This window comes from Mercenaria mercenaria, chromosome 10 (genome assembly GCF_021730395.1).
Source record: "Mercenaria mercenaria strain notata chromosome 10, MADL_Memer_1, whole genome shotgun sequence".
Lineage (NCBI taxonomy): Eukaryota > Metazoa > Mollusca > Bivalvia > Venerida > Veneridae > Mercenaria > Mercenaria mercenaria.
The window spans coordinates 34,899,495-34,914,322 of record NC_069370.1 but is presented as its reverse complement, the minus strand read 5'-3'; the positions used below and the strand labels follow the sequence as shown (position 1 = coordinate 34,914,322).

At 34.4% G+C, this 14,828-nt stretch overlaps 1 protein-coding gene across 3 annotated transcripts in view; it reads left to right on the top strand.

The window, feature by feature from the left end:
• LOC123559405 (ATP-binding cassette sub-family G member 1-like) overlaps nucleotides 1-11,722 on the top strand; it is a 33,592-nt gene extending 21,870 nt beyond the window's left edge. For 2 of the 3 annotated variants that reach the window (XM_045351176.2, XM_045351177.2), the window contains 7 exons: nucleotides 2,315-2,347; nucleotides 5,397-5,498; nucleotides 5,966-6,134; nucleotides 7,822-7,922; nucleotides 9,095-9,250; nucleotides 9,994-10,112; nucleotides 10,949-11,722. In XM_045351176.2, coding sequence (XP_045207111.2) covers nucleotides 2,315-2,347; nucleotides 5,397-5,498; nucleotides 5,966-6,134; nucleotides 7,822-7,922; nucleotides 9,095-9,250; nucleotides 9,994-10,112; nucleotides 10,949-11,186 — 918 coding nt within the window. In that variant the 3' untranslated portion in view covers nucleotides 11,187-11,722. The remainder of the gene's footprint in view (nucleotides 1-2,314; nucleotides 2,348-5,396; nucleotides 5,499-5,965; nucleotides 6,135-7,821; nucleotides 7,923-9,094; nucleotides 9,251-9,993; nucleotides 10,113-10,948) is intronic. The other variant, XM_045351178.2, reaches the window with a different exon arrangement.
• The last annotated feature ends 3,106 nt before the right edge of the window (nucleotides 11,723-14,828 follow it).

Genomic DNA, 14,828 nt, shown 5'->3' with positions numbered 1-14,828 from the left:
TGCAAAAAGTCCCAATGAGGTTTATGCCCGTATAAACCCTTAAAAAATAGCATTCAGTTCTTAAGAAGAACAGAATTCAGAGATGATGTTCAAACTTAAACATTAAGTACAAATGGCAGCCTTGTGAAAGTTAATACATCATATTTTTTTTTCCTATAAACATTATGAGTTTTATTCACATTAGTTTTCATTTTCTCTGTGTTTCTATGTTTAAAGTTGTCTGTTCATATGTTTAAATGTATTCTGTTCCTTTTATTTATTTTCCGATTAAGTTACTAAAGATATGGTAACAGTATATTTTTACACTATTTTAGAAAGTCACAAATGTATTATTGCATGTGACAGCAGTGCTGTTTAGATGCTTTTGCACCAATGTAGAGCAATGTAATAATTTTATGTCATTTTAGATTTCTTCAAAATGTTTTTGTTAGTCTTGTCTAGATTCTTAGTTAAGATCTTGTCACTTTACACTAAGATTACATCTGATTTGCTTTTGACACATATATTAAATTTTATTGTGCACTTTCATTATTTCAAAGCAAGACTGCTTGTTAAACTGTTGCCCAGTTGAGGCAGTTTATAAAGGAAAAATTCAGATTTTGGATGTTGATCACTTTACCACTTCTGAATAAAGTATCTTGTATGAATCAAGATGCTATTGTAAGGAAATATGAGCCGTGCCATGAGAAAACCAACATAGTGGCTTTGCGACCAGCATGGATCCAGACCAGCTACCGCGCAGTCTGGTCAGGATCCATGCGTTTCGCTTTCATAGTCTATTACAATTAGAGAAACCGTTAGCAAACAGTATGGATCCTGACCAGACTGCGCGGATGCACAGGCTGGTCTGGATCCATGCTGGTCGCAAAGCCACTATGTTGGTATTCTCATGGCTTGGCTCGATTATATTCATTCAGGCAGAAAGTCAGTTAATATGGCTTGGTAAATTGACTTTCCTTGTTTGACAGAAATGTTAAAATGGTGGTAAACCAAATACAAATTTTGAAAAATGTATTATTTTGCCAGCTGTATTTCTTCACTGAATGTTGCTTGCCGATTGCTTTGATTCTTGTATAGCTGTTAATCTATGTACCAAATATTTTTACAGTTGTACTATTTTTATCACCTGTTTCTGTTTCACAAGAATTATCATCATTTATATTTCTTACATGAGTTCCATCATATACTATAAATATGTTTTAAAATTGTTTTTATTTTGCTCAAGGTGTTTTACTTTTGTGATAATAGTTTAAATTTCCAAACTCTACCAAAGCAAGAGTATTAGACATAGAAATGTTACACAAAAAAAAGATAAATTGCTTAATATTGCTGATTAAAATATGGCTTGGAAATAAAAGGGTAAACTGTTGTACCAAGGTTGTAAAGAAAAGCTTCCCATATGAAATTTTTTCTTGCATTTTGTGAGTATGGGAGCTTCAGTTCAAACCTGGCATATTAATAATGGTGAGTTGTTAAAGTGCTTATTTTTCAGGGTTAGATACTACTGTGAAATCATTAATATTCGTGAGGGACTAATTTTCGTGGATTTCGTGGTTTAGTCAATCCATGAAATTCAATCCCAGCGAACAAGTAAACTTCCCATTCATTTTATGTTCAAAAGTTGAAATCCACGAATTCATATCCCTGCGAAATTGCCATTTTGACCAAAACCACCAAATTTCATGCCCACGAAATTAAATGATTGTACACTATCTTATTCGAACAGGGCGCACAAAGGAATTTCTACTTTTGAAATCTTTGGATCCTCCGCAGGTTTTGGGATACCTCTTAATATGATGTATATAAAAAAATCGCAACAAATGTCAAAACAAGATGAGAATTCTTATTTCAAGTTTATATCACATAGACGCAAGCATCTGTTAATTATTGATTCTTCTTATTCAGGACCAGCTCTGACTTCCACCTTATAGATAGATACATATTTTAATTGTTTAATAGCAAATTATCTTAAAATATTTTTCAAACAGATATTTATCTTTATTTTTATTTATCATTGACCAAGAAAAATAGGTATCTAGACGGAAACCCATCTTTTAAATGTTGGTGTTCCTCCTCAAAACTTGGGATCTTCGGGGCCCCCGAGACTTTGTTAGTGTCTAACCCTGTTTTTGCCTAATTAAAAAATCTTGCAAAAATGATGTTGGACCTACATTCTTATACAAGGAATGTTCAAAACTAAAGTGGCACGAGTGTTTTTTTCCAAGGTATAATTTTATTGCCAGTATTATTGGTTACCTATCATTATTTACTAACGCAGTTAGAATTTAGAATAATTCTTGTATTTTTTTCACAGCGCTCAACAGAATCTGATTCCTCACTAACCGAGGTTTGTATACATGAATATTGTGCATGCTGTGTATGGGTTCTTTAGTGCATGATTGTGTAAAAAATGTACTTTAAATCTTAATGTTTTCCTTGATAAACTTTTTATTCACTGATTAAAATAGTTAATCTGCAGTTATTTTAACTGATTATAGTGAACTAATTGAACACCAGATAACATTCGTAAAGCATTAGGAATTGTAATAAATGCATTCTTGATATGATCATGAATGTTCTTCCTCCACGTAGCGAAAATTTCATGAATCTAGGTCAACTAGTTTTTGGAGAATAATGCAAAATGTATGTCTTTTTGTTTGACTTATTTTTGGCTAAAATAATACAAATATTAGAATGGCAGGGTAGCTATTTTGATCAGTTTTGCTTTCAGATTTCATCATTTTGTGTATAACTATAAATATTTACATTCGCCCTATTCTTATCCATTGAAAATTTTGATGTTCATTTCACATGAACAGCAAAAGGAAAAGCGCGAAGTTAGGTCAACGCTGCTTAGTGATAACGGGCCGCTGTTTTGATGACATCCGTGTATAGTCAGGGAGAACATTCTGTAGATGACGTTGCAGTTATTCCGTCTGGTGAACAGATGGCCGGGAAGCTGATGTTAATGTTAAATGCAATAAAATGTGAGCAATTTTAAATGAAATCTTGTTTACAAATGGAAAGGAAATATAATGTAAATATAAGAAATGAAATATGAGCCGTGCCATGAGAAAACCAACATAGTGGGTATGCGACCAGCATGGATCCAGACCAGCCTGCGCATCCGCGCAGTCTGGTCAGGCTCCATGCTGTTCGCTTTTAAAGCCTATTGGAATTTGAGAAACTGTTAGCGAACAGCATGGATCCTGACCAGACTGCGCGGATGCGCAGGCTGGTCTGGATCCATGCTGGTCGCAAACCCACTATGTTGGTTTTCCAATGGCACGGCTCATATTATTTTTTGGTGTTCATGCGAAAAAATGAACGACAGAATAGGATTGGCAAAAGAAACATGAATCGCTAGCGCGCGATCCATGTTTAATTTGCCAATCCTGTTCTGTCGTTAATTTTGCATGAACACCAAAAAGAATATTTCATTTCTTAATTCACAAAGATAACATTGGTTTGAATGAAAAACAAAGGAGATTCCTCACTTCTTGTCAAATATATGTCAGAATGACAGAATTTTGTCATAGGTTAGAATTTCAGTTAGAAACATCAGTCAACGATCTACATACAAACAGTACAAATTAATTACGGCTGAAGTTTTATCATCAACAGTTGCTCTTATCATGCTCTATTGTAAAATAATGGCTTATAGGCTTATCGTTTTAAAATATCATCTAGGTAAAAGTCAGATTTGTGAAATTGTCACTCAGCTACCGGGTAATAACTGCAGACTTTGTTTGACTGATTCTGTTCATGAGAGGTAATGATATTATCAACGTCCCTCTTACCCATAGTTCTCAAGTGGACGTAATATTCAAAAAATAAGTATTGTACCCTTCTAACAGTTTTGTCAGATACTGTTGCCTTTATTGTCTCATTGCAAGTAGCAATGCACTTGTATAATATATAAGCTTAGCATGATTTGAAATGTGATTTTGTTTCCTTCTATTGCATGCTCCCTTTCTTTGTCATCGCTACATAGTCTAACACGTTTGTGAGGGGAACTTACTTATGTACTAACATTCTATATAATATATAAATCATACTCACTGTGGCAAAGTGGTTAAGGTCACCAACTTTGAATTGTTTACCCTTTAACCTATGTATGTTCAAGCTCTGCTTTGGATGCCCTTTGAGGAAACGGTGCAGCTGAGTTGCAGAAGAAATTGTGGTTTTACCCAGGTTGCAGTGGAACTTTGTTTGCTCGAACTCGAATAATGCTCGAACTCATCGTTGGTCCTGCTAAAATCCCAATGTTGTATATTATTGCAGCAGGTCCTGTAGAGTTTGAGTGAACAAAGTTTGACTGTATAATGATCTAGGGTATTCCTGTTGGTGTGGCGTTTCATTACTTTTAATCTTTACTTTTGTCTTTAACTTGGTCAGTTTATGCCGCCTTGTCTAATCTGAAATCATTAAATGTCTTTAATGAACTTAATATAGCAAATCAATGAATTTATGGTACAGTCGAACCTGTCTGTGAAGACCACTCTTAGGTGGTCTCTCACTTAGGTGATCTCGCAACACAAGTGAATACACACTTTTTGTGGTTAGACGGGAAAATGAAATAATGGCCTTTATGGTAGTAGTCTTTAACACAGGTTTGACTGTATATATTAGATTTGCTTCTCATCCTTAAAAGTGATAGTTATAAGTTAAAGGTAGGACTTTGATGAATATCACAAAGAGAAATTGTATTACTGTGAAATCATTAATTTTCATGGGGGACTAATTTTCGTGGATTTCGTGGTTGAGTCAGTCCACGAAATTGAATCCCAAATATGTAAAATTCCCATTCATTTTATGTTCAAAAGTTGAAATCCACGAATTTATATTGCCACGAAATTGTCGTTTTGACCAAAACCACGAAATTGAATGATTTCACAGTAATAACAAAATTCTCAGAAGTTAGAAAATTATTGAGCTAAATCCACATTTTTGCGTGGGTCATATATTATGGTTTCAGGTGACATAGAATATTAAAGTTCAGAATGTTGGTATTTAATTTCTTGATTAGGGGTTAATTTCATTGATTGTTGCAATTAAGAAATTCATGAGAACAAGTTCCATACAAATTATAGCAGTTCTGCACAGAATTGTATTTCGATTAATATACTTTGAAAACGTTAATTTTCGTGGGGGACTGATAGTTTGGTTGCACAAAATTAAATCCGAACGAATAGGCAAGTTTTCTGTTATCTTGTCTTTCAAAATTGAAATCCGCAAATTCATTTCATGTCCCCATGAAAAGATTGTTTTTGACAGAACCATGAAATTTAATGCCCATGTAATTAAATGATTTTTACAGTTACTACTTTTTACACTTGCAAGGTAACATCATATGGCTTTTGTTTTAATGGGAAATGTTTTGTCGTGTGTTTCAGGAAATAGCAGGTGACCATGAATGCCATACGTTCAACACATCATGTTTTACACAGTTCAAGATCCTGTTTATACGTACATTTATGTCTATAATGAGAGATGCTGTAAGTAGAATGTCTATTTGGACATTAGTTTTATCTTTTAACAGTATTTCAGTTTGCAGTTTCGTTTTAGGAAACCATTCAGCTGGCTTATGGAAGGTCGGTGGTTCTGCCCTGATGTACGCCTATGCCTGTAACATTACTTACACCCAGAGAGTCACCTGGGTCTTCCTCCACCAAAAGCAGGAAAAGCCTCTGTATGACCAAAATTGTGTCAATGAAACTCTTATTACCCAACAAAACAATCTGTTCTCTGCAAATACCTTACAACATGAATCAGAGGTGGAGAACAAATGACATTAGATGTTGTCGTCTGTCAGTCATGAAAAAGAACATAATTCTCGTTCAGGATTCAAAACAAGATACTCTTGGACTTACGCCACAATAATAGGCTTTCAAAATAAATTTAAGCTTTACTCTTCAAAGAATAAATAGGGACACCAAACTTCAAAGGATTATTATTGTTTCAGACCTTAACTCGACTGAGATTGATCTCTCATCTCACTGTGGGAATTCTGATTGGTGTGCTATATTTAGGCATTGGGAATGAAGCCACAAAAGTTTTCAACAATGCTGGATGTCTGTTCTTTTGTATGCTGTTTCTGATGTTCTCGGCTTTGATGCCAACCGTGCTGACATGTAAGTTTTAACAAACTACTCGATAATTATATTTTATTCTTGCATACCAGATGGGAACATTATTTTGCGCATATTTCCTAAAGGTATACCACAGATCATGAAACAAAGCCGGAACTTAACACAGTTGCTTGTTTTTCAAAATATCATTTTGCCTGTTTTTGAATGTTGACTTCCTGCGCTTTGTTCAGATATTCTACTGTAAGAAAATAGTGCTATGAAGGAAGTCATTTGTTTGATTTTATTTTTACTATTATTTGCTCAATATGGTGTACAGAAAACGATTCTGTCACTGGTTGTAGGGGCTGATGGGAATATCCGACTCTGCAGAGCCTCGTTACGACCTTAGAGTAGTTACCCTCCAACCAGATATTCCCACCTGCATGCACAACCATTGTAAGAATACTGTTAAGTTTATAACTTTTTCTCCCAAACCCAAGAGAATTTCTATGTATTAATTTGTTTGTACTGCTGTGTAATTATAACACTGAATTAAGGCTGTACTTGACATAATTCAATTGATTTGACACATGGAAAAATGTGATTTTAGGACCACACAAGTAAGAACAAAATATGGTTTATTGATTTGATGTCATGTTCTCGGCAGTGTTTCAGTTATGAGACTGAAGGCTGTTTACCATACCAGTGTTCCTGAATTCTGTATGTGTAATTCTCTTTTCCATGTAACTTACAAATTCCCTATTGCCAACAAGTAGGTTCCAAAGTTGAAGACAAATAACTTCATGAGAAAAGGTGTCCAACTTCTTGAAAATATTTGTTTGTTTGTTTTTAGCTCGACTATTCGAAGAATAGTCTAACTATTCTACTCACCCTGGCGTCGGCGTCGGCGTCACACCTTGGTTAAGTTTTTGCATGCAAGTACATACAGCCATCAGTTAAAGGCATATAGCTTTGAAACTTATTTTTTCTTTTTCTAGGTCAATTACCAACCTCTCTGGGTCAAGTCCCATAACTCTGACATGTATTTTGAGCAAATTATGCCCCCTTTTGGACTTAGAAAATTTTGGTTAAAGTTTTACATGCAAGTAACTATCTGCAAAACTAATGCAGATATTGATTTGAAACTTCATATGTGTCTTCGGGGTTATAAAACTAGTTGATAGCAGCAAGTACCATAACTCTGACTTTCATTTTGGCCAAATTATGCCCCCTTTTGGACTTAGAAAATTCTGGTTAAAGTTTTGCGTGCAAGTACATACAGCTATTTCTAAAAGGCATATAGATTTGAAACTTATTTTTTCTTTTTCTAGATCAATTACCAACCTCACTGGGCCAAGACCCATAACTCTGAAATGTATTTTGAGCAAATTATGCCCCCTTTTAGACTTAGAAATTTTTGGTTAAAGTTTTACATTTAAGTTACTATCTCCAAAACTAATGCAGATATTGATTTGAAACTTCACATGTGTCTTCGGGGTTATAAAACTAGTTGATAGCAGCAAGTCCCATAACTGATATGCATTTTGGTCAAATTATTCCCCCTTTTGAACTTAAAACTCTTTTGATATTTAACCTTTTTGGGTAATATTTTCCTGCTTCTGGGACAATATTTCGAATAGTCGAGCTTGGCTGTCTTATGGACAGCTCTTGTTTTTGGTCATTGTTATAAGCAGTCTCTTGAGAGGCATATGTTTTATAAATAACTATTGTTGTTTTTATTTGCAAACAGTTCCTATGGAGATGACAGTATGTGTGAGAGAACATCTCAACTACTGGTACAGTCTCAAAGCCTACTACTTGGCAAAAACTATGGCAGATATGCCATTTCAGGTAAATTTTCATTTAAGCACAATAAGCATTGTCAATGCAAAATTTAATCTCGGCGAACAAGTAAAATTCTAATCTTTTTTATGTTCAAAAGCTGAAATTAGCCGCACCATGAAAAAACCAACATAGTGCATTTGCGACCAGCATGGATCCAGACCAGCCTGCGCATCCGTGCAGTCTGGGCAGATACAGATGCGCAGGCTGGTCTGGATCCATGCTGGTCGCAAATGCACTATTCATAACTTTATCATGACATCACAGTACATTAGGGGATCTAACTGACCAATCAGAGAGCTGCATTTTCAAGTACCTGCCAGTTTCCACTTGGTTATAACGAAGTATATTTACAATGAACATATAGTGACTTTAGAAATAAATATCACACTATTTTAGAAATCAAATTAAGATTTTTCACTGCACATGCCCCAGATGATGCTACAAACAACAAAATTTGAACTTTCATTGAAATATTATATCGATTTAATACCTTTATTTTAGTTAAAAGTTTTAGATTTTACACAGGGAGTCTATGGTAAAGTTCGAGTAAAATGTAATCATTTCCCAAGTGAAATTAGTATCATTCCGCAATGTTTTGGACATGTTAAAATTATGAATGTTGGCTTTCACATAGTGTGGCTCAACCACAAAATAAATGTTTTCACCAAAACCACAAAAATTCATTCACACAAAATAAACCCGAAGTACACATTTTTGGAACAAACATGATAACGTCATACAATGTCTTACAAATGTCATCTGTTGTAAATGGATCTACAGAGATATCAGACATTCTTGATAAATTGTTCACTTGTTCTTAATCATTCTTGCTGTACTGTAGAAAAACGTTACTAGCAGAACATAGCAAAGACAACAACAATATCTTCACTGTAATATTTATTTGTATTGGTAGAGCACAAATTCATCTCGAAACAAAACATATACCAGCTCCCTATATTATAAGATATAGTAGGTTAGAAATAGCTTCAATGTTTTTATTTGGCATTTAATGTAGAATTTATGGATTTTGTTTTGGCGGGAAATTGGATTTGTACTAAAGTTACATCACTGTCGATACAAAAAGACCAAGAAAAGCCAACTGTTGGTGTCACAGATATTGTGCTCTACAGTATGTTTCGACATTGACAAACTTTAAATTGCTTCACTTTGTTTTACAGATAATATTCCCGCTTATATATGGCAGTATAGTGTACTGGATGACATCACAGCCGAGTGATTTCATGCGCTTTGTGATGTTTTTGACATTACTCACACAGACATCTTTAGTTGCACAATCTCTGGGACTTCTTATTGGAGCGGCAACATCTTTACAGGTAAGGGCAATAACTCTTCACACTTCTCCAACCCCACCGCCACCAAATGAGTGTCGAATAGGCATAAGGACTTGGGCAATTTTGATAACGGGTTTGATACTCAAACTGTTCACAAAGTTTAAGGTTAAAATGTCTCTCCTAGATTTGAATAAACTTCCTGATTGGCTTTGTTGCTGTGAAGTTATGGCCCTTAAATTACCAAGAATGTGAAAATCGACAGAGTGTACATTCTAACTCAAGAAGTTCTTATCCAATATTCACCAAACTTGGTCACAATATTTACGGGCATTTAATGTCTCGGGCAGTTTTGATGACCAGCTTGAGACTCCCGGTCATTCTTGAGTTATGGACTTTGCATTTAAAATAGCTAAAATTGACACAGTCCACTTTAACAACTTATAAAGTTCTTATCCAGTGTTCTCCAAACTTAGAATATTTATGGGCATATCATTTCAGCCAGGATTGATAATCAACTGGATTTTACTGGTGGCTCTGGAGTTTTGGCCCTTTAATTACTCTAAATTGTGTAAATTGGCAGTGTCCGATCTCTAACTTGAGCAGTTCTGACATAATGTCCACCAGACTGGATCACAATGTTTATGGGTATCCAATCATTGACAATTGAGGGAACTGTTGGCAGTATTTATTGATCAACTTATTAAGAGAATTTTTGATCTTGAAATTTCAAAGAAAAGTATTATTCTACTTCCTAAAGGAAACTGTAATTCATCTCTATTTTCCAGGTTGCTGTATTTTTGGGACCAATCACTGGTATACCTCTGTTAATGTTTAGTGGATTTTTTGTCAATTTTGACACAATACCTATTTACCTTCAGTGGATCACATATATGTCATACATCAGGTAAGTTTGATAAGGCTTTGCTTAGTTGTTAAAATTTTAGAGTGTTTATGCTGTTAATAAAACTAGTGACATTTTTATAATGATTTTGATGTGTGATTCTAATTAAATGAAAATTCCACAATACATGTACTAGTTTAAACACTCAAATAATTAATTCAAGGATGTAAGTACATTTTTTACTTTAAAGATAATACTAAAACTAATATTTATTCATTAAGCTCATGTTAACTCTTGTTGACAGCTTTCCTGTGAATGCAACATGCAAAATGCAACTGTTTGTACTGTTGATTCAAGGCCAAGGTCACATGGTGAGGTCAAAGATCAGATATAAAATATATGTCCATTCTGTATCTTTTAATCCCCTGAAAAAAAAATCAAATAACTTGCCACAGCTGTTACCCTAAATAAGATGATATGTGGAATGCAATCAGATCATGTTGGTTCAAGGTCAGTATTGCTATTTTAGGTCAGAGATCAGGTAGTGATTAATTCATGTGTGCTCTGTATGTTTCTAACCCCTGGAAGGGTTTTCAAACAGCTTTTCTTAACTGTTAATCATAATTAATAGGACTATGTGAAAAATGCAACTCTCAGTCAAGGTTAGGTTTGCTTGGTGAAATCAAAGGTCATAAAGATTATTTCATTCCAGCTCTTTGTCTTTTTACCTTTTGAAATTTCAGTATAGAATTTCAGTTATTCGGCCTTCCAACACATTTCTTTATGCTATGGGCAGTTATTATGTATCAGTTTATCCTTCCATTTAAATGAAGCCAGTTTGGGAGATGTTTTTTGCTGCAGCAACTTCCAGTTATATATGTACAATATTCACATTTCAGCTATGCTTTTGAGGGTGTACTGCAGGCAGTGTACGGTTTCGACAGAGAGGCGTTAGAGTGTGAAAAAGCAGCGCAGAGTCCAGAATGCCGATATATGAAGTCTGAAACCATACTCACAGAACTTGATGTTGACGATGCAAAGTTTTACGTCGACTTTATTGTGCTGTGCGTATTTTTCATCGTACTGCGAGTCAGTTGTTACTTTGTTCTGCGTTGGAGAGTTAAGGCGCAGAGATGAAAATGTTTGTAGTTTGTAGGCATATAACAGCGAACAATGCAATCATGAAGAAGAAAAATCAGCAGGGTTTCATTTTTAGGTGTATGTTGGGATATCCAGAGGCACCGATACATCGATCAAAGTATTGTATGCAAAGGATCTGGTAAATGTGAAAGTATGAATGTAATGTAGCGTACCTGCAGTTTGAATTGAAAGGCAACACAAATGAGGGAAAAACGTGAACAGTTTTAGTAGACATATGTTCAGAAAGGAACTGCTAACATGTGGTTGATGGTATTTATTCACAAGCAATAATAGTTCAGTGAAAAGTGCAACGACTTTCCAAACAGAATTGTCTTACGGGGGCCTCCGTGGCCGAGTGGTTAAGGTCGCTGACTTCAAATCACTTGCCCCTCATCGATGTGGGTTCAAGCCTCACTCGGGGTGTTGAATTCTGCATGTGAGGAAGCCATCCAGCTGGCTTACGGAAGGTCGAAGGTTCTTACCGGGTGCCCGCTCATGATGAAATAATGCACGGGGGGGGGGGGGGGGGGGGGGGGGGGGGGGGGGGGGTGCACCTGGGGTCTTCCTCCACCATTTAAAGCTGGAAAGTCGCCATATGACCTATCCTGTGTCGGTGCGACGTTAAATCCAACCAAAAAAAAAAATTAAAATTGATATCAGGTAAGTCCGAGAAATTCATAAAAATGCTGAGAAAAAAACGCGGTCACTTAGAAGACCAAAAATAATTGAGTACTCCATTTCTAAAATAAGTACTTCGGAAATATTTTATTCTGTTTATTGATATATACATTCATTTGATAGTTTTTTATGTGTGACAGATGCATACTTATAGGTTGAAGCATGGAAATTTGTTATAACAGAGATATATTTAGAATATTTACTGTGTAGGTGAAAACGTTTGCAACATAGAAATGATCGCAAATTCAAGAATTTCGCAGAAATATCAGTACAGTGTAAATTTCCATGTTCACCAAGATATGTCATTATATTTAAAGATAAACAGATTTAGCCTTTGTACTTCAGTTTCCGGTGATGAGTGAACATTTCCGTTAGCAAAATGTCTGTAATCGCCAATTCGCGAACTTTTTGACGAGTGAATATTATTCAATACATCAACAGTATTCACAGAAGCATTAATTTGATTTATAGTTACCACCCTGATAATACTCATTCCGTGCTCCAGTGGTTGTTATAAATGGTCAGAGTTTATTTTCTGGGAAAAATGGCTATTGAGTGTATAAACCATAAAGAGTGTGTAAACCATAAAGTGTATCTGTAAAAAAACCACTCCAAATTATTTTCCATAATCCATAAAACCAAGGAAAAGATGTTTTGCCAAAGTTATTAAGTAGTATGTTTATGTGTTACTTAATTGTCTCGATTTTTTTTCTATTTTGTTTTGCATATTCATGATAAATCATTATTTTTATGTCCCCGAAGGGAGGCATATTAATTTTCAACTGTCCGTTACTTCGTTCGTCACAACGTTAACTTTTTGCATGAAGGCACTTTACTCTTAAACCACTGCACCCAGGACCTTCAAACTTCACGTGCTGATAGTACTTATTGAGAACAAGACCCCTACTGACTTTTGGGTCTCCAGGTCAAAGGTGAAGGTGCTGCGGGGGCATTTGTCACCATTAGTGACAGCTCTTGTTTTATTTGTCATGAAGCTTGAAGTGGTAATAAGAGTTTTTCAAGAATTTATTTTACACCCATAGAATTTGGGGTGGTGTATTGGAGTCCTATTTGAGTTGGTCCTTTATTTTGTAGCACAGTCATACAGCTTTTTTGTCAAAAGAATTGTGTGTGATTATTTTTCAGGGTCAGTCCAATTATTGCAGATTTTAGGATATTTTTTTCATAGTAAAATTGTTTATTTCTGATACTTAAAACATTTACTGAATGGCTTGCTAGCCTATAGACAAAACTACTGCCTGTGGTCCAAAAGGACAGTAGGCAAGAATTTTGACTTAAGACTGGCAAGCTATTCAAAAAGTGTTTTATTACAGAATATCAAAAATAAATTTTCACATTTTTTATATTCAAATTTTCATATTAGCCCTTCAAAATTAATAAGTAGTGGAAATTCTGGCAGATTTTATTTGAAATGGATGACCTAATATTGGTTTACTAAACAATGCAAAATTATATTAATTTTGTTCTGTTCTTAGTCAGTCTGAAAGTAAGTATCCATTACATATTTATCTTAAAATGAATGAATGTAAATTTACTTTATTGTGGACAATTCTAAGTGCTGTATTATACTTTATAAAATGCTTTCATTGTACATAATTGTTTTGTTAGGTATATGAATTTTGTGTTTAAATTGTTACTGATAGGTGTTAATGATTCATGTTAACTCTGAAAAAAAAAGAAGACATTTTGGTGACAAAATAATTCTTAGCCTGTGGCTTAGTCACCATTCTGCACAACTCGGCTCAACTCCGCTCAGAAATTAACATGACAGGTTATAGAGTAAAAGCATCTATAATAATAATTTTAGACAGACTTTGGCAGAGAAGTTGACAGTATCATTATTACTATATATATAATAACTTATCTTGATCAACACTGTATCAGAATTATTGTTAATTTCATAAATTCTGTAACAAAAAAAAGCTGTGCTGTGATGTCATTTTCATTGTCGATACATCGAGATTTCGTTAAAACATGTTCTACAATTGATATCAGTATTCTCATATCTGCAAGGTTCAAGTCTTAAGTGGTGCTAAACCACACCTAAACTTGGCTAGTGATGTTTTATGGGGAAAAGGCAGATCCAGTTTTACAATTTTTTTATCAAAAGGATCATTTTTGAACAATATTTCTTTCTTTCTGGTGTATTTAACATCTATATACATTGTACCTCATTACAACTGAATTAACAGCTAGGTCTATATTTTGAAAAAAAATCAAACAATACAACATCATAGAAAGAAGAGTAACTGTTGTTTTGCATGAAAATTGAACAGCACTTAAAACATGTACATGTACTCTACAAAGCAATTGTCAATTTACTTTTACAAATGTATTGAATTCCATAAAAGGGCTGCACAATGGGGCCACACTTTCAGACAGTTCATTGCCTATAAAAACTCAACATTTTCAAAGAATTGTTACATATCTTTGTTTTGAAATTGATGCATTTGCAATAATGTCACAATTGAAATATTTAATCAAAGGAATAATAAATGATATTCTAGTCATAATGATTCTAGACTCTGCTATAATTTCCAAGAGTCTCCATAAATACTGACAATCAAATGGCACCTTAAAGGATAAAGCTGTAAACCACCTTTATTATTTGAATGTTTAAAGGGACATGCTTCCAGATTCACGTCAGTTATTCCAAATTGGGAAAAAGTTTCTATTTTTTGATGAATTGATGTAAAAAGTAAAAAATATGTGCTTTCCAGAAAGTATTATCACTTGAAATATGCAGGAAAGGTATGTAAGATGTCATACTTTTGTTTTTCTGTTTAAAATCAATCATTTATCTACAACTTACAGACAATTTAAAAACTTTTGACGTAAATACCATAAGACAGATCAGTATTTGTTGGTATTTTTATAGACTTAAATATGATTGTGATGTTCTTCTGAAGGCATGCTCCTTTAATGGTATCATGTAGGATA